Here is an 18,805-nt window from a genome sequence, read left to right as displayed (position 1 = left end):
TTCGTGAGCGGGAATCAAAACTCGGCCACACGTTCGCCGCGAACCGACGGAGACGACGTAACAGCAGCAGCAGCAGCAGCTTGTGCCAGGCTAGGTGCACTTCGAGAGTGCACAGGTCAAGCACTTACAGCAACACGCACGTATGCGCGTACACAGCCACGTGACGCACGCGAGTACACACACGACATACTCCACACACATACACACGCAGGCAGGCAGGCAGCTCGAACCCCAGCAACAGCCCTCGCAGCTACTACTACGACTGCCACTGTACACAGGCGGGCCCGCGCGCAGCCACGCTGCTAGCGACGGCGAGACCGCCTTGAGCGCGCATGACATCGCGGCGTACCCCGTGGGCGAGGCCGGACAAGGTTCCCGAGCCCGACCGATGGAGCGGCGGTGGAGAAGAAACTTGACCTCGCGGCGGCAGGGAAGAAGCAGAAACAAGAGCAGCAGCGGCAGCGGAGGCGGTGGCGGCGGCGGCGGGCAGAGTGCGAATGAGAGAGCCGACAACCGTCTCGTCCCTGCCTCTGCCCGGTGGCGTCATCGCTGGGGGGGGGGCGGGGCTTAGTCGATTGAGGGCGGGGCCTAGTCGAGGGAGGCGGAGCCTAGTGGAGGGTGGGCGGGGTCTTGCGTCAGCGTGTTTACGCCAAAAAGCCAATACAAAAGCCATTGGATTATGTGTGCAAGATCGAGAATAGGGAACGCAAATGGCTATAAATGAAGAAAAATAGTAAAGATGATAGGAAGTATAAATTACCTACATTCCTGCCGATTTGGCAAAAACCAATTGTAAGCTTGGGCATGGCAGCAAAACAACAAGTCCCACCAGACCACACCAAGACAACAACACTCCCTCAATTGGTGCTCCGAGTACACGATTGTGAGAAGGACATGGAAATAACAGCTCTCATTTGTTCCGTTAAACAGCAAATATCACAAAACCCCCAACATTATTTGTCAATCGCAGTGTACGGCCTTAAAAAATGAACAAATATTTCACAGGCGACTGAGGCGAGGATTCAGGCAAACAATTATTTTTATAATCGTCCTTTTTAATACCCTTGTCATTTCTAGGTTTCCTATTAAGGCAGTGGGTGTTATTGACGAATGTGTTGCGAGTTAAGATTGTACCGTGTGATTCTGATTGGTAAATAATTGGCAATTAAGTTCAAAGGAACTCACAAACACCTCGGATTTGATCTAACCACGAAGCTCATGGTTCACCCTAAACCTCATCCACTGCAAAAAAAACAAAACCCCCATGGCAGTAGATGCGGCTCCCTGATGCCCAGCAGTGATGCGACTGTGGCCATCCAGAGCAGAGACCGACAAAGTATACCCACGCAATGCCCCGATCCACAAATACGAAGGAGACATCACAGCTATACACTCCTGCGCTACTGCTCCTGACGCGGTTATCTGGGCTTGACCACCTAAATGTGAAATTGAAGTCGTTCGCTCTTCATCCACATCAGCGGCCGTACGACAAAGAAGATTGGCAAATCAATAATTGGGGATGCTGGGCTCGTGGGCGGGACTTAGCCATGGAGAGGCGGGGTTTATCTGGCATGTGGGGGCGTGGTTTAAACCAGGGGGCGGGGGCTTGGTGGCCTGACGAGGGAGGGAGGGGAATTTTAAAGCACAGCTGGGCTTGTGAAGTGGAGACCCCAGCGTACTCCTGAGTCTAAATATATATTTATATGGATAGGTACTGCATATGAAGGGAACATTATCTGCGCATTAATTATGTATATACAGTACTTTAGTACAAATCCAGCTATATTTTCAGTCGTGTCTGACTAAAGTTTTTTTTTTACTAGGTAAGGCCCAAATTTTGACTCAAAACTTTCGCGAATTGCAGAAATTCATATTCTTTGGTTCTTTCGGTAAAGTCACGTAGATAGAAAAAATAAAAGTAAATAAAATAAAACTACGACGTTTCGATCACAACACAAGCGACCGTTATCAGGAGGAAAAAGGGAAGGCCATTTTTTCCTCCTGATGACTGATGACGATCGCTTGTGTTGTGATCGAAACGTCTTAGTTTTATTTACTTGTATTCTTTCTATCTACGTGACTTTACCGAAAGAACCAAATAATAGCTAAGGCCCACTGAGCTATGCAGATCTTATACTGGTAGGAACTGGTTCCACCAGCCCACAGGGGATTATTGTGTCCGTCCGTCCGTCGTGCATCCAAAAATGGGAGGGGTGGGGCTGGGTGGAGAGGGGAGGATGGAGAGGGGCTGGGTGGTGAAGGCAGCCACGGCACACACGAGGGGGTGGGTGGCCACCAACCACGTCCGGCCATCTTCACGACATTCTTTCCCTCCACGTGGAGAATCAACAACATGCGTTTGGAGTATGCGGCCGCTCTCAATCTCTACATTATAAGCCGCCAATTCGTTGAGCCATCATTCGAGGCAAGGTCACTTCGGAATCGTATACAGCTCAGTGGGCCCTGCCCGGTCAAAATAAAACATTTAGTTGAGTACTTTTATACTCCCAGGTCCCCACTCGGTCCCCACCCTTTCACGCCGGCTTGTGCCCGCCCTCACAGTCGGGCATATTTGCGGAATACACCACGCCGCCGTTGACTCTGGCCATTGACTGAGCAACCCAACATTCCTACCAGCTCCCTCCGCAGGAATGTGTTTCAGAAGTGACCTGCCCACAAAAGACAGCTCAACGAAGTGGCTTATCACGTGATAATGTAGGGCAGTGCCAAATACTCCAAACGCATGTTTCTAAATGTGGAGGGAAAAACCGGAGGACCCGGAGAAAAATACACGTGACCACGGAGAGACACTACAAACTCCAAATATATACAGCAGGCATCAGGGTCGAACCCACGACCTCCTGTATACCAGGCGAGGTAGTTAACAGGTAGCTATTGGTTTGCATTTGTCGTGCAAGTGGGTGCAAATGCATTGTCAGAGCAAAAAAGTGGAGCGCCACTTGAGATGCCGGATTTCAATCTGGGTAGCTACCCCTGATTCAAGCAGTTTCTCAAGTGTACCAAGTGGATGGCCTCAGTCCAGTCATCAATGATTGGACAAACCCCACCCCCTCTCCATCATATTTTATTAAGTTTTTCATATTGTGGGTAACGAATCTGTTAAGGAGACTTCATGAATGTCTACTGATGTCACCAGCAATGGCCATATTGCATCTGCCGGCCGTCCGTGCTTAAGACTTGCAATTCAAGTTGAGGCTCAAGATTTCATCCTCTGCCTATAACTGACTGCCTTATCTGTAAAATAGAGATGGCCACTGTTCTCGACAGCATCTTGAGATACTATTGCATTGAGATGCAGTGTAAATCGAAACGATTTTGAACTGTTGTTTCATCATGGTCATCATCATTATACACATGCCCGTGCTTTTGCGATTGTTTCCTTATATCTGCTGGTGATCACGAACAAGATGTAGACTCCATTGCGTCTACATAGTCCCTGGGACTGTCCAAGGACCTCGTCTTATCCCTATGAAGATATATTGTCTCAGCACCAGACTTTAATCATTCTGTCCTTTTGCTATTATCCACAGAAAAACTAATCGGAAGGATTGATATGCAGATGTAGGGAAATGCATAATCTGATTATGCGACTAATAATCATCTGTATTTAGACTGGAGAAATACGATGAGCTATGAAGCTATTTTTCAGAAATGCCCAACGTGGGCGCGTCTGCGAGTTACAGCAGCAAACAATACAAAAGCACGACAGAAGAGCAAAATATAGAAAATGATAAACAAGTTACTAAATATTACCAAAAGAACCAAGAATATGAATCCCTGCAGTCACGAAAGCTTTAAATCAAAAGTCACTAAATATAAATAATGATGAGTCAATGATGAGGGAGTCACAGTGAACAAGACCGTACTCCATGTTCGGGGAGTACTGTATTATACATAGTTATAAAATGCAGATTTGTGGTTAAACATATAACAGTAAACATAACAAACATATCCATAGTGGATCGTGAGTCCCGTGTGTCACATGTGGCAGAGATGATAGGTGAGAGGGGTGTGCAACTCCGTGAGGAGGGGTCAAGCCGGGTCGGGAGTCAAACTCAGCGCCCTGGAGACAGGGGAGGAGTTTCCTGGAATGTTCAAGAGACGTGGCCAATTAGGGATGAGCTCGCGACAACAACAGCAGGGGTGTGTGATTGAGGTAGGAAGCCAATCGGGTGGTCTTGCGGTGATGTTGAAGGTGGGGTCTTAATTGGTGCCATCAAAGTCTGGGCTCAAACTGGATAGGGCTGGTTGGCCGTGGGCTGGTTAATTAGTGCTCACAACGCGTTCGTGTCTGTGTCGTACTCCCTTCAACATCTGAGAGCACGTGGTAAGATGTGCTACATCTTCTCGCGTTTACTGCGCATCTGTGAAAAAGAGCTTTATAGCTCATCGGATTCTTCCAGTGGAAATAAATATTCTTATTCTGTTCACCCTACGGTAGATTGTATCTGGTATAGTCCATCCAGAGAGCGTGGAAGCTAAAATTACTGGCATTTTTCAAGACTCGCCCACCTCTTCGAGGCCAATATCCCTATTGTCCTGTACCTCCAAGCTAATGGAACGTGCTATGCTTGCCAACACTTGCCCCATTACCAATGCCCAACTGCCTTCCGAACAAGCCGGATTTCGCTATTATGAACATATCGTTGCCATCATCAACCCCCGTACACAAAACTGCAAGATGCACAATTTAGTAAAACGATGGGTATCATAACTGGAGCATTGACACCAACACTAATCCCCTGGCTCCCTGTTATGGCGATCATTGAACCACCTAATGTCCACCTAAATGACAATGGAACCATCAACCAAGACACCAACAATGAACCCTGCCACCGACTCAAGGCCCGATGCCCCCTTGTGGGATCGCACTGTCACAAACCTAGATTTTTAACCCAAATCCAGAAGAATACTGGCAAACGGAGTGGAACGCGCATGTCTAGCATAAACACCTCATTAGAGACTAAAACACAGCCATTCCAGACAGCGACATTTCTTGAAGACACTTGTGTACCCATCAACAGCATCATAACATCAGCAGGCTGGAGCGCACATCTTCATGAATGAAAGGAATACTAAAGTGTGATTGTGGCCATGCATACAAAGTGCTTGCCACAAATGAATCACAATACCTTTCTTGAACTACCAAAACTTGCTTGAACTACTAAAACTTGCTTGAACCACAATACCTTGCTGATTTCGTCAAGGAGTATAAACTTCACGCAAACTCCGGTCATCCTCGCAGCGGCTTTTGGCTAGCCATCGAACAAAGATGGTCACTTCAACGCAGCTTTCAGATGCACTTCTGCGGCCGTCTGGAACACTTTTCCTTCCGATATTAGAAAGCCACTGGAGCTATGTACTTTTAAATATAGATTGAAAAATCATTTATTTAGAACTGCTTTTTGTGTTTAGTTTGTGGTCTTTGCCCCGCACATCTGATTAGCATGGTTGGCTACGTAAGGTGCGAAAAAAGTTTATCATACACATACATGCAACCCAAAACAATGGACTGTATCGTAAACCGCTGTCCTGCGATCTTTCAATAAAGTAGCAAAACTCCACAAATTTCGCCGGACGCCCTCTCGTGGCTAACAGACCTCGAAGTTGGAATTTAGCTCCTGAACTTATGACCTCATGCAAAAATATAATTTGATGCAGTTTGGTAGACGCCTTTCCTGCCCCAATACAGGAGGTTCTCAGCCATGAGTTATTCTTGTGGGGTTATGTAAAACAGTATTTGCAGCTGATTAACTTTCGAGCTGTGTGTTTAGAATAGTTTGTGTAGCCAAGTAACTGCCCATTGTCAAGGTAAGTTAGTGGATTCAAATTTGCAGCAATTGTATTCGAGACGTGTATCGTGCAATGCAATGCTTACATGTTCAGCACACTCAGGGTCAGAACATCTCTATATTTGAATACATTTAAATAGAGGAGCGTTACTCTGGAGCAGCGTAAAACGATGCGACATTGCAATGCTCACAGGGCTGCTATGCGTATTGTGCATTTTGGTTCATGGCAGCAGTCATTAGGCACGCACTTGCCATGTTTATATATATGATGACAGCAACATGGTGTGAGCACTAAGCAGAGGTGGTAATGGTGAAGCAAGGACCATAAAACTATTGCATAAGCTACTTGTGCAACTGCCTTTTCGTTCATTGTTATCAACTCAGCTTGTGTGTAATCATTGGAAATACTGTAGAATGCGAGTCACAAGGGGGTGGCATTGCAGGTCATTAAAATTACCTATAATTGGGATTACACATACAGTGAGGGAAAAAAGTATTTGATCCCCTGCTGATTTTGTACGTTTGCCCACTGACGAAGAAATGATTGGTCTATAATTGTAATGGTAGGTTTATTTGAACAGTGAGAGACAGAATAACAACAAATAAAACCATAAAAACGCATGTCAAAAATGTTATAAATTGATTTGCATTTTAATGAGGGAAATAAGTATTTGACCCCTCTGCAAAACATGACTTAGTACTTGGTGGCAAAAACTCTTGTTGGCAATCACAGAGGTCAGACGTTTCTTGTAGTTGGCCACCAGGTTTGCACACATCTCAGGAGGGATTTTGTCCCACTCCTCTTTGCATCGTTCCGACTGTGAAACTACTGCAGACTGTGAAACGGCCATGGTAAACGTCAGTGATGAGTGATGTCTGGACGGTCCCTGTTCCCCCCTACCACTCCATCATCATCATTGTGTCAGTCCTGGGGGTTGTTATACCATACTGACCATGTTGGTCAGTATGTTAAAACAACGACATGGGTGATACATTTTCTTTGTCTCTGGCTATGTCTGTTGATCTCTCTATTTAATTCAAATCGTCAGTAGTTATATTCAAATACGCTTTTGTGGCCGTCTGGAACGCTCTTCCTGCCCATATTACGCAGCCACGTGAGCCTTGCACTTTTAAATCTAGATTTAAAACGAATTTCTTTGAGAACTGCTTTTTGTGTTTAGTTTGTTGTCCTTCCCCACACATCTGTTTACCTCGGTTTGGCTACGTACGTTGCTAAGAAGTTCAGCATACATGCATACTACACTTTTGAACCATTTTTGTCTACCTGCCCTGTACCTTCCTACCTTACATCCTACCCGGTCATCAAACATAACTTAAAAACAGGGACTAAAAATTATACATAATCATGAATTATGTAACGTTTCTAATATAAGTTGGTTCTCAGAAGTATTTATTATTTTAGCGATTCCAAGGCCGTAGCCATGGAGGCAACATTGAGGGGGGACCAAAGCTTCCAGGGGGTCTGGGCCCCCCCCCAAAAAAAAATCTAAATTTGAAAACGAATTTCCTGCCTAAAATATTACAAAATTCACTATCACATGGGATGGACTTTTTTTTTACAATAATGTCTAATAGTGTATTGTATTACATTGCTCTGTTTTTTTCTTATTTCTTGTTTCATTGTATGTAATGGCAGAGATTAGGGATTAATAAAGTACAACCAGAACCACAATCATATGAACAGAAATCTATGCATTGTTATATGAAGAGAAGTCCAGATATTGTGGCCAAGGTTTAGCAAATTGTTGTTTATATTTACATGTAAATGTGGGTGGGCAGCAGGGGCGTTTGCTCTGCTCTCCTCTCCTATCTTCTCCTCTCCAGCCCTCTCACCTCCTCTACTCTGCTCCTGTATTCTCCTCTCTTCTCCAATCATCTCTTTTAATCTCCCCTGCTCTGCAGTCATTTCTGTTCCTTTCCTCTGCTCTCCTATCTACTCATCTCCTTTCCAGGCAATGACAAGTGTTTTGACCTGCCATTCTTCAAGCAAAGGATCCAAAGGCCTTTTTGCGCTTGGCGTTGACACCGATAAAAGACTGGCATATTCCTTCAAGGTCCAGTCTGTCCAGTTTCTCCTGGTGCACGTGATACATGGCCACATTATTCAGCCTTGTTTGACTCATCGAACATCTAAGCCATGTCTTAAGCCTCCTCAGGGCACACAAACATCTCTCAGCCTCTACAGAGGAGGCAGGGACGACCAGCAGAAGCCTTACTAAAGCTTCCACCTGACTGAAGAGACCTGTCACCTATGGCACCATTTCCCTAATAATGCTGGCAACATTAGAGCTCGTTTGATGTGTAATTAGCCCCAAAAATGGCCAGCGGCACCTGCAGTCGTCTTGAATTCAATTCAGGATACTCGTCTACCACCTTATCCATGTCTCTGCGTAGCAGCACATTTCCAAGCTGCTGCAGCTTGTGGAATCCAGGTTGACCAAACCTCTCTATGAATTGAGTATTCACTGTGTCCAAGGCGTTGTAGAATTGGGCTATGTACAAAGACTAGAACATCTGGATGGATATGGGCTCCAACCTGACCGGTGTAACGCAATGTACGTTTGTGGATACGAGGCATCTGAATAGGTTGTAGGTCCAACTTTGTTGCTTTTGCGAACAAGACATCAAAGTGCTCCTCCGTTCGCTTGTCCTGCATGCTTGTTTTGACATGGTCCACAGCCTCCAACATGCCTGAAACAGTCTGTTTCCTAAGCTGCAAGGAGGTGTTCAGGCACTCCAAATCCCCCATCAGGCCTTCAGCCATTACAAGGCCGAGCACATTGTTCCCTTTTAGAAATGTTCCATGAAGACCATTGGCCTTAGTTGAAGTGTCAGATGAGCTGCATGATGCCATTTATTCAAGGGCTGTCAGCACTGACTCATATTGGCCGATAACTGAGCAGATGGCAGGGGTGCGAACAGTCCACCTGGTGGGACAGAGAGGTTTCAACGAGGTGAAACTATGCTCTGATTTTGCGATTTCCTGGAAAATCGCCTTGAACTTGCACCAGACCCATTGATTATCTTACTAGTGGAGAGGCTACACAGGCAGCCTGCGTAACTAAGTTCACGCAGTGTGGACCACAGTGACAATACATAGCCAGCGGTTGTTCTTTCCTTAAAATGGCTTGCACCCCCTGCAATCGTCCAGCCATATTTGCGGCACCGTCATAGATTTGTCCTCGAAGTTGGGACAGAGGAAGGCCTAGATGCATCATCACATCACATACCATCTTGGATATATTTTTCCCTGTCGTTGATGACACTTCGTAGAGTCCTAGAAATTATTCCTTTAGTTGTAGATCTGCATCTACAAAGCGCAAACATATTGACTCCTGTTCAACTCCTGATATATCCTGGGCGCCATCAATGATAAGTGCGAACTGGACCACTGGCATTTATGTTATTTCCAACACAATTTCTTTGACGATTGTATTGCGCACCAGCTTCAAATTTCGTTTTGCATTTGGGGACTGGTGAAATCAAAGTGACCTTTCATCCAGGTGCTCAGTTCTGCATCGCCCTCTACCTTGTACTTTATAAGCTGGCTGAAATTCCCACTCTCCTTATCAATGCCTCGAAAAGCCAGACCTTGCCGTGCCAGGTACTTCACACCCCCAACAATCTTACTAAGATTTCTCTTCGCTTGTTGCTGCTGTCTTTCAAGCTCACGTGAAAGTTGCACATTAACAGGTTTTGGTTCGTAAATCCGAGTCATCACAGCTAATTTGTGACACTGGCTGTCTTTCTGCACACTAAATTTCTCCAGTGCTTTCCTCCAATTTGAAAGCCAGTCTTGACAAAAGCTGAATTTACTTTTGACACAAGCTTAGACTTTTGTGTTGTAAATTATTTAGCACAATAGAAACAGAGGACCCCATTTAAGGAGGGACTGTAATGGAGCCAAGTATAATCTTTAAATAATTTCTCCTGAAAGTAGAGTGTCCTATTTGATAGGGATTGACTTGGTATGACATGAACATTTGGGCGAGATCCAAGCTCCTCCCCTCCCTCTCCTGCACCTTCATCTTCGCTTGCCTGTCTGCTCTCTCTCTGTCTGTCATTGACTCAAACTCACTCTCCCTGCTTGATTGTATTATCTGAAATACACATGAGAAGCCATACTTAGAGGAATATCTCAGCTTAAATTAACATTAGGATTAGACTGTTGTGATGTCATTATTCGGTCTTAACCATCAATATTTGCTCCTTTTCTCACTCACCTCCATGTCACCTGCTCTCCCTGCCCTGTCGGCATCCTCATGCTCTCTCTCTCTACTCTGAATGCACCAGAGTGAACATGAAATAAATATTATCAGTAAACAAGTGGTGTTTCTTGCCATGATGTTCAGGGATTGATTAATAACCATTTATGATCTGAATGGCAATAATTATTATATCGAGAAACATTGACTCGTCTCTTGTACTGCTGTATACTGCTATCATCTGACTGGTACTCATTTTCTCACTGCTCTCAACTTACTTTTCTTCTTTTCTGAGGCTGCCCAAAAAAATGACGAATGTCACTGCCACCCTTCCTCTTGCTCATGATGACACTCACTGTGAATGAAAGCTGATTGTAATAAAACTGCTTGCACTTAAATCAAAGAAACACTAATAATTCGATTTATTATAAGCAAGTACAGCTATACACTATACTATACGAATATGCAGTAAATTTAATCTACTGTCTACAAATATTACACATGCAGCGCAACATAAATGATTGACACTTTACTTAGACTTCACATGGGCTTTCTGACAAATATGTAATAAAGACATTAACGTTAGTTGAATTCGCCTGTGAGCGCCATTGTTGGTCGCTGGCTGAATGTGTGGCTAATTAACTTTCCAAGTAACTTAGCTATGATAGCTAACGTTAGTGAAGGTTGATTGATTAGCAATTGCATATTGGCCCGTTTTCACCAAAAAGTGTGTTTCTACTCGACAATGATATAGCCTACGTAACACGCATATTACATTCTGGTTTTCCACTTTTTAATACATTTGAAAGCAATGAAATGGAGAGACAGGACAGTGTTTGACATTGATTGTACCTACCCACAGCAGTCGAGCAACGGCTTCTGCTGGGGTACGGCAACACAACTTGGACAAATCACACGGAGAACTGCAGTACACCGTAACACTAGAACCAGTATTAATAATAATGGCAATTTGTTAAGTTTAGTTATGATTATGATTACATTTGCTAATTGTTATTTCGGACGGCGGTGCGTGGTTGCCTGTCGTAGCATCGCAATGATTATTTTTACATAATTTTTCATATCAATATATTGGGGGGGACATTTTGAGCATATGTGAATATTGGGGAGGGGGGGGGGATGTGTCCCCCCCCCCTCTCCAATATATATTGTAATTACGGCCCTGAATGATTCAATCACAACCGAAAATACTCACCCAACGTTATGGACACGGTGTGCATGGACAAAGTCAGAAGGTAAAGCACACCTTCTGATTGGTGCTTAACGGGCCTGAAAGGGGATTGGTTCGAGGCAGGGAATTGAAGGGATTGAAGAAATACAAAATGAAAAGAGTGGGAAACTGAGGTTGATTGACAGGGTGGAACGGTTGGAATCCGTTGGGAAAGGTGGAAGGTGATGGCCGGAAGGAATTGCAGGTCAAGGAACCTTTGGGAAAGAAACTTGAGGGATATATAAAGGGCAAGCGAGAGAGTTCGGGACACTTGGAGTGAAGGGAATTCTTGAAGACTGTGTCTCGTGCTGGAAGAAATAAAGACTGTGGTGCCACAACAGCGAAGACGCTCCGTCGAAACCGGGGCCGTCGCTGTTCTGCTGCGACCGAGAAGCCACCCGGCTCCCGTCACAGCGCTCTCCCCACCACCCCCCCCCCCCCCACATAAATACACACACACACTCACGTAGGGCCCCGTGGGAAGGGGGGGCACCTGCCTTGAGTTTTTACCCGAGAGGCCCCCTCGTGGGGATGCTACACGGTTTCTCAGGGTCAGGGAATTGGCAGCCGCCCCCCCCCCCCAGGCCAAATGGCACTGCAGCGCTATGGCTTAGCTTAAAATTAAATGACCACGGCGAACCCACTGAGAACCGCAGTGAGGAAATGCCCAAGACACACACAGACCAGCAGACAGGTGGGGAGCGGGGCAGCGTGGGTTAAATGTCTCTACCCGTGATGCACCGCGGATTGGCGGCGATGATGCGGCACCGGCTCGCTTATTGAGTCGGTGCACTTGGTTAAACAATAGGGGGGGGCGGAGCGTCAGAGAGGGGAGGTGATCGGATTGGATAAGAGGCCAACGGGACGGCGGCACAGGGGCTTTGAAGCGAGCATAAAAAGGAACGCTTTGGGGAAGCACGGGGTCGTTTTCGCTGGGGATCAACAGGAGAAAGGGATCGAGGAGCCGTCACCTCACTGTTACTCGCACGTCCGTGAGACGGGGCAGAGAACAGCCAGATTCCGTTTACAGCATCATCTTTCTGCGAACTCCATCACTGCGAGGTCGGACCGTAAGTACAAGGAAGAGCGGTAAGACAAAAGGCGCGAAATTCTGAGAGAGAATAGAGAACGGACAGGCCAATTAAGTACAGGCAGTAGAGAGATAGGTTAGACCTGTCCTGCTGGTCCGCACTGACACACACAGTTTACTTTGTTTATTTGCGGATAATAAATCGTCAGGAGAGTATAAACCATGTCGAGTGGTCTCTGTGAGCGCGGAAAGGAGGGTAGAGTGTTGTGGGTCAGGTCGCCGGGGTGCACGGTAATTACATCCAACTGTTTGGGACAGCACCTGGTGTTCGCGTACACGCGCGGCTGTTTAAACCCTGCTCGATCGGATCCAAGAGGACGTCGGCTGTGCGTTCCCAGGCCTCGACGACGAGCAGTTGAGACAGACCCAGCAGCGGGATCCAGACCTGGTGGCGGTGGAGGCGGCCCTGCGGGAGAAAAAGGTCACTTAACCGGGGCCTTGGAGCGGTTTGTATGCCCGGTTGTGTGTAGAGAACGGAGTGGTGAGGGAACAAACCGAAGCTGGGCAGCCGGGGTGCATCTGTGTCCCCGCCCAGGTGCGGCCCCAGCTGCTACGGCTGGTGCACGACCACCCACTCGGGGGCCATGATGGGGAACGACGCACTCGGGAGACCCTGCGTCGCCAATATCTCTGGCCTAAATTGGCGCAAGATGTGGCCGCCTGCGTGCAGGGCTGCCGGGCCTGTCAGCAGTGTGGGCAGAAACCAGCGCGGTACCAGGTACCCCTGAGGCCGTTCCGCGTCAGTCGGACGAACCAGCTGGTGGGGATCGACCTACAGGGACCATTCCCACGATCCCACCGAGGCAATTGGTATATCCTCGTGGTGGTGGAGTATTTCACGCGCTACCCTGTGGCGGTGGCCATCCCTGATAAAACGGCCCTGGTGGTCACCCAGGCATTCGTAGAACACTACGTGCTTAAACATGGGATCCCCGAACGAGTCATAACTGACCAGGATAATGAGTTCGAGGCGGAGCTATTCCAGGCGCTGTGCCGCGAGTTCGGAATCCAGAAGGACCGAACCACGGCATACCACCCCCAGGCGAATGGTATGATGGAGCGGATGAACCAGACTCTAGCCGGGAAGCTCAAACGCATGGCGGCCGCAAATCAATAGGACTGGGACGAACACCTCCCCTATGCCCTGTTCGCCTACACCACCACGGTACACACATCTACGGGACAGACCCCGTTCCTAATGATGTTTGGTCGTGAGTCTCGCCTCCCCGCAGATCTGTTGTTTGGCGTTCCCCCACCGCAACGGGAGGAGGGGAGCCGCCCCGTGGAACACCTGATGGAGACTCTGCGAGGGGCCCGGAGCCGAGCCTACCCACAAGGAGAGGCTGCACACCAGCGGCAAGAGCAGAGCGCCCGAGCCCGTATGGAGCCCCCCTTCTACTCGGCGGGCTCGAAAGTGTGGCTGCACACTCCTCGCGTCGGGGCCGGGCAGGTTGGAAAATTGACCACCTACTGGAGGGGACCCTGGACCGTGGGACGACAGATCTCCCCCTGGACGGTGCTGATTCAGGGAGGGGAGAAGGGCCGGGAGATGGTGGTCAACGTCCACCGACTAAAACCATGGAGAGCAGCTCCAGCGGGGGGGGACCCCACCGTTCAAGTACCCTGAAATCCCGGGGTCCCCACGCCCCCCATTCTCGGAAGCCTCGCACGGTATATGGGCCCCACGGGGCCCCGAGGGGCCCCGACCCCGGGCCGGGGGGACGGGGACGACGGCCCTTAAATCCTACCGCCTCTGAGCTTGTACCCCAGCCCGCAGGTGCCAAGGACCGAGGAAAACCATTGAAGTGGAGGAGGAGACCGCCGCCGGAACTCTGGGAGATGGAGCCACCACCCCCGAGGCCCGCCATGAGGACTGGACGAGTCCCGCGGACCCCGCAACGCTACCTCGTGGGAGCAACCAAAGGCGAGGTGCTCCAGTCAACCCTGGACGACTGGCACCTCGGGGGGCTATGTGGTGCCACAACAGCGAAGCCGCTCCGTCGAAACCGGGGCCGTCGCTGTGCTGCTGCGACCGAAAAGCCACCCGGCTCCCGTCACCGCGCTCTCCCCGCCACCCCCCCCCCCCCCCCACATAAACACACACTCACGTAGGGCCCTGTGGGGAGGGGGGGCACCTGCCCTGAGTTTTCACCTGAGAGGCCCCCTCGTGGGGGTGCTCCACGGTTTCTCAGGGTCAGGGAATTGGCAGCCCCCCCCCAGGCCAAATGGCACTGCGGCGCCGTGGCTTAACTTAAAATTAAATGACCACGGCGAACTCACTGAGAACCGCAGTGAGGAGATGCCCAAGACACACACAGACCAGCAGACAGGTGGGGAGCGGGGCAGCGCGGATTAAACGTCTCTACCCATGATGCACCACGGATTAAACGTCTATACCCGTGGTGCACCGCGGATTGGCGTCTCTACCCGTGATGCACCACGGATTAACGTCTCTACCCGTGATGCACCGCGGATTAACGTCTCTACCTGTGATGCACCGTGGATGAACGTCTCTACCTGTGATGCACCGCGGATTAACGTCTCTACCTGTGATGCACCGCGGATTAACGTCTCTACCCGTGATGCACCGCGGATTACCGTCTCTACCCGTGATGCACCGCGGATTAACGTCTCTACCCGTGATGCACCGCGGATTAACGTCTCTACCCGTGATGCACCGCGGATTAACGTCTCTACCCGTGATGCACCGCGGATTAACGTCTCTACCTGTGATGCACCGCGGATTAACGTCTCTACCTGTGATGCACCGCGGATTAACGTCTCTACCTGTGATGCACCGCGGATTAACGTCTCTACCCGTGATGCACCACGGATTAACGTCTCTACCCGTGATGCACCGTGGATTGGCGGCGATGATGCGGCACCGGCTCGCTTATTGAGTCGGTGCACTTGGTTAAACAATGGGGGGGGCGGAGCGTCAGAGAGGGGAGGTGATCGGATTGGATAAGAGGCCAACGGGACGGCGGCGCGGGGGCTTTGAAGCGAGAATAAAAAGGAACGCTTTGGGGAAGCACGGGGCCGTTTTCGCTGGGGATCAACAGGAGGGAGGGATCGAGGAGCCGTCACCTCACTGTTACTCGCACGTCCGTGAGACGGGGCAGAGAACAGCCAGATTCCGTTTACAGCATCATCTTTCTGCGAACTCCATCACTGCGAGGTCGGACCGTAAGTACGAGGAAGAGCGGTAAGACAAAAGGGGCGAAATTCTGAGAGAGAATAGAGAACGGACAGGCCAATTAAGTATGAGGCAGTAGAGAGATAGGTTAGACCTGTCCTGCTGGTCCGCGCTGACACACACAGTTTACTTTGTTTATTTGCGGATACTAAATCGTCAGGAGAGTATAAACCATGTCGAGTGGTCTCTGTGAGCGCGGAAAGGAGGGTAGAGTGTTGTGGGTCAGGTCGCCGGGGTGCACGGTAATTACATCCAACTGTTCGGGACAGCACCTGGCGTTCGCGTACACGCGCGGCTGTTTAAACGACCTTGAAATCGGGGCGGAGTTTCTCCCTCCAATCGGAAGCGTAAAGCGGTCAGTTCCACCAATTTTATCATGAATACGCGGGGGGCAGCAGCAAAGTCGGGGGTCCAGGGGAGCGAGGAATTGGGGGGCGGCAGCCCGCACCCGACAGAGCAGTCGGGGAGCAGCAGCTCGATCACGACGGAGGAGTCGGGGGGACAGCCGCCCCGACAAGACTCCTTTTATTGAAGACTACTGTGTCGGGCATCACTACATTATTATGATGATTATTAGTTGTTCGGGGGCGCTATGGCGCTCCCTCACAAAAGCATTTCCGGCCTTCGGCCATGAAAAGTCACAACATTTGCACACGAACGACGCATTCATGCAAGCACCCGATGCTCCGTTTAGAAGTTTTTATCTTACGTTATATTATTCATCATAGATAAAGTTGTGCGCTTACCAACGTAATAGAACATCTGTCCCTGCGACTTGTTGATTGTGATCGCGTATGCGGGGAGAATGGGAAATATTTTCGTCATCGCAAAACAAATGGCAAAGTCGTGTCGGTGGTTGCCAGGTCGATTCTTGGAATCTATTTTGGGAATCAACGTTGAATCGACTCTTTCTGCAGATCGATTCCAACGTAATCGAACGTCTGTCCGTGCGCCTCCGTCGTTCCTCATCCACGCGGTCCCAGCGTGAAAACGACAGAAGGGCAGCGTTCATCACAGGTAAAGTTAGGCGTTTATTTAGATGCTTGTTTACCCAGGAAAGCTTCACTGAGTCTCGAGACTCTGTTTCAGGGGGGGGGGGGGTGCGTCCAAGTTCTTTGGAGAATGTTGTAATACCAATCGAGTACATATGAAGGTAATCTAATGAGCGTTGGGATGTTTGGCCAAGTTAATTAACGGTGGTGCGCACGAATAGGCCGCAAATGGGACGACAATAATTGGCTGTCCTGGGGAGGGGGCCAAGGCAACCCGTTGTTGAATTAGACCAGTACAATGAATTGTTTACATGGCAAGTCCATAATAGATAAACAGCCTTATAAAGTTTGATTTATCGTTTGATATTTTTATTATTTTATTGTTTCCCTTCTACGTGACTTTACCGAAAGAAGAACCAATAATATGAGCCTTATAAAGGTTTGTTTCTGTTGGCTCATCATGACATGCTTCTCGTTCGTATGTTGCATGCCGAGGTGCGTGCTTTGAGGGCTAGTTTTTTTTGTCTCCCAAGCTCTTGGCAGCCTTCTCATCAATGGAATGGACCGATAGAGAGCTAATGCATAAATGCTTCGACCTTAGTTGGAAAGCATTAACATTTGCATGTTTCAAACCTCTCAATATGCCTATACACAGCATAGGTACATTTATATACCTTCTAAATTCTAATTGTATTACACTGTAAAAAAGAGCATTTTGGACCCGCATACAGTAAAAAAAAGTCACAATTCGCTTTCTTATAAAGCCTGTCATCATTGCCGTCTACATTAAACTCCTACAGAAATGAATAAATGGCATTATCAAGTGTCACAAAATAGAATCAACAAAACTCTTTGAAAGTTAAAAAACACTTAAATTGGTTTATTTGCCTCAGTTGAGTGAAAATGCATTCCGTTGCCTCCATAGATGGAAATAAGTTGTTTAGCACCCCCTATTGTCACGAGGTCAAAAGGTCTGCTGAAGGCTCAGTCTGCCTTCTAATCCTAATAAAAAATATTTTTAAAAAGATACAATACATGCATTTGGCGTGAAAGCTACAGTAGAATTCACGATCGACAAAAGCAAATCTTAAAGTTCTGTTTAGCATTTAGTATTTGTTTAAAGTTTGTTTAATATTCAGTGTATTGCACCCCTTGAGTATGCTCTGCCTCCCTTTCAACCAGCTTGCATCAGATACAACTATTTTAAGTAAACATTACAATAGTTTTCTTTGCAGCTGACCTCTCCTTTCATGAAAGGGTATTTTAACAACTCGCAAATGTACACACTAACCCAGACATGGGCAAAGTACGGCCCTGGGCCATACCCGTTGGGCTTTTTAATACAGCCCGCCGAACTTGTCCAAATAATATTATTAAATACAATTTTACCTTTCTCCTGTAATGCCCCCATTTCCCCATTAGATGGCGCACTTTGACCGGGAGTTACGACATGTTTTTGTATTGTTCACGTTCGTGCAATTTGTTAAATTGCCTTGCAAATAAACGCTTTGCTACCTGTTAAAGGCCAAATCCTTTCATGTAATGATTTTTACATGTCATTTATATTAGTTCACACAAACACTCCATCCATCTGTTCCTGGCCCGGCCCCTCTGTCAAATTTTAGAACCCATTGTGGCCCGCGAGTCCAAAAATTTGCCCACCCCTGCACTAACCCATGCACCACAAATTGACTGAAATTAACATCGACATACATTATATTGCAGTTATTTATATTCCACTTAAAGTAACCCAATTATGTCAAAGTAATTTTCATAAATTAATTGAGCAACAATGTGCGGGGTTACGGTATAGAATAATGCAAAGAAATGTAATTGAACTGCGTGTATGATTTGGGTTTAATATCTCATTACAATTTAATCTCCACGCCTCCCTTCCCCCCTCACTTCCTCCCCTATACAAGCCGGGAACTCGCCACCCGTATGTTAAACGGGCCCCTCCCTCCTTTTTTCCCTTATGTTTCTCATATACAGCCCCACCCTTCCTTTCTCAATGTTACACACAAAACGAATGTTCTACCGGCCCGATTATCTCATGTAAATGAGACAATTGTTTATCCCCCACCCTTCCCCGGGCTATATCTCCCCCCCCCCACCTCATCAACCAGGACAAGTCGGGCACATCATGGGGACCTGGATTCACGTGCGGTTTTTTTTCTTGTCGCCCAGCATTCTGCAGTGGGCCTCTGTTTTTGCGTACAGCAAAAATGACATTTAAAAAATAATAATCTTCATGCAACGT

General features: G+C 47.9%; 1 protein-coding gene across 4 annotated transcripts in view; it reads right to left on the bottom strand.

Annotated features, from left to right (window-relative positions):
* The window catches only part of AKT1S1 (AKT1 substrate 1), a 72,905-nt gene extending 56,512 nt beyond the window's left edge, over positions 1-16,393 (bottom strand). For 2 of the 4 annotated variants that reach the window (XR_012941146.1, XM_076065266.1), the window contains exons 1-2: positions 16,300-16,393; positions 12,619-12,763 (exon numbers count right to left, since the gene is read on the bottom strand). Coding sequence is in view for 1 of the 4 variants with exons in the window: in XM_076065266.1 (XP_075921381.1) it covers positions 12,619-12,763; positions 16,300-16,378 (224 nt within the window). In the remaining 3 variants the exon portion in view is untranslated. Of the gene's footprint in view, positions 1-349; positions 545-12,618; positions 12,764-16,299 lie in introns of those variants that run through there. The other 2 variants (XM_076065267.1, XM_032948781.2) reach the window with 2 other exon arrangements.
* Between the last annotated feature and the right edge of the window lie 2,412 nt (positions 16,394-18,805).

This window comes from Petromyzon marinus, chromosome 7 (genome assembly GCF_048934315.1).
Source record: "Petromyzon marinus isolate PM22_M1 ecotype Great Lakes invasive population chromosome 7, UKy_Petmar_22M1.pri1.0, whole genome shotgun sequence".
In the NCBI taxonomy this organism is placed as follows: Eukaryota; Metazoa; Chordata; class Hyperoartia; order Petromyzontiformes; family Petromyzontidae; genus Petromyzon; species Petromyzon marinus.
The sequence above is the reverse complement of the archived record's forward strand: the minus strand, read 5'-3'. Positions and strand labels throughout refer to the sequence as shown.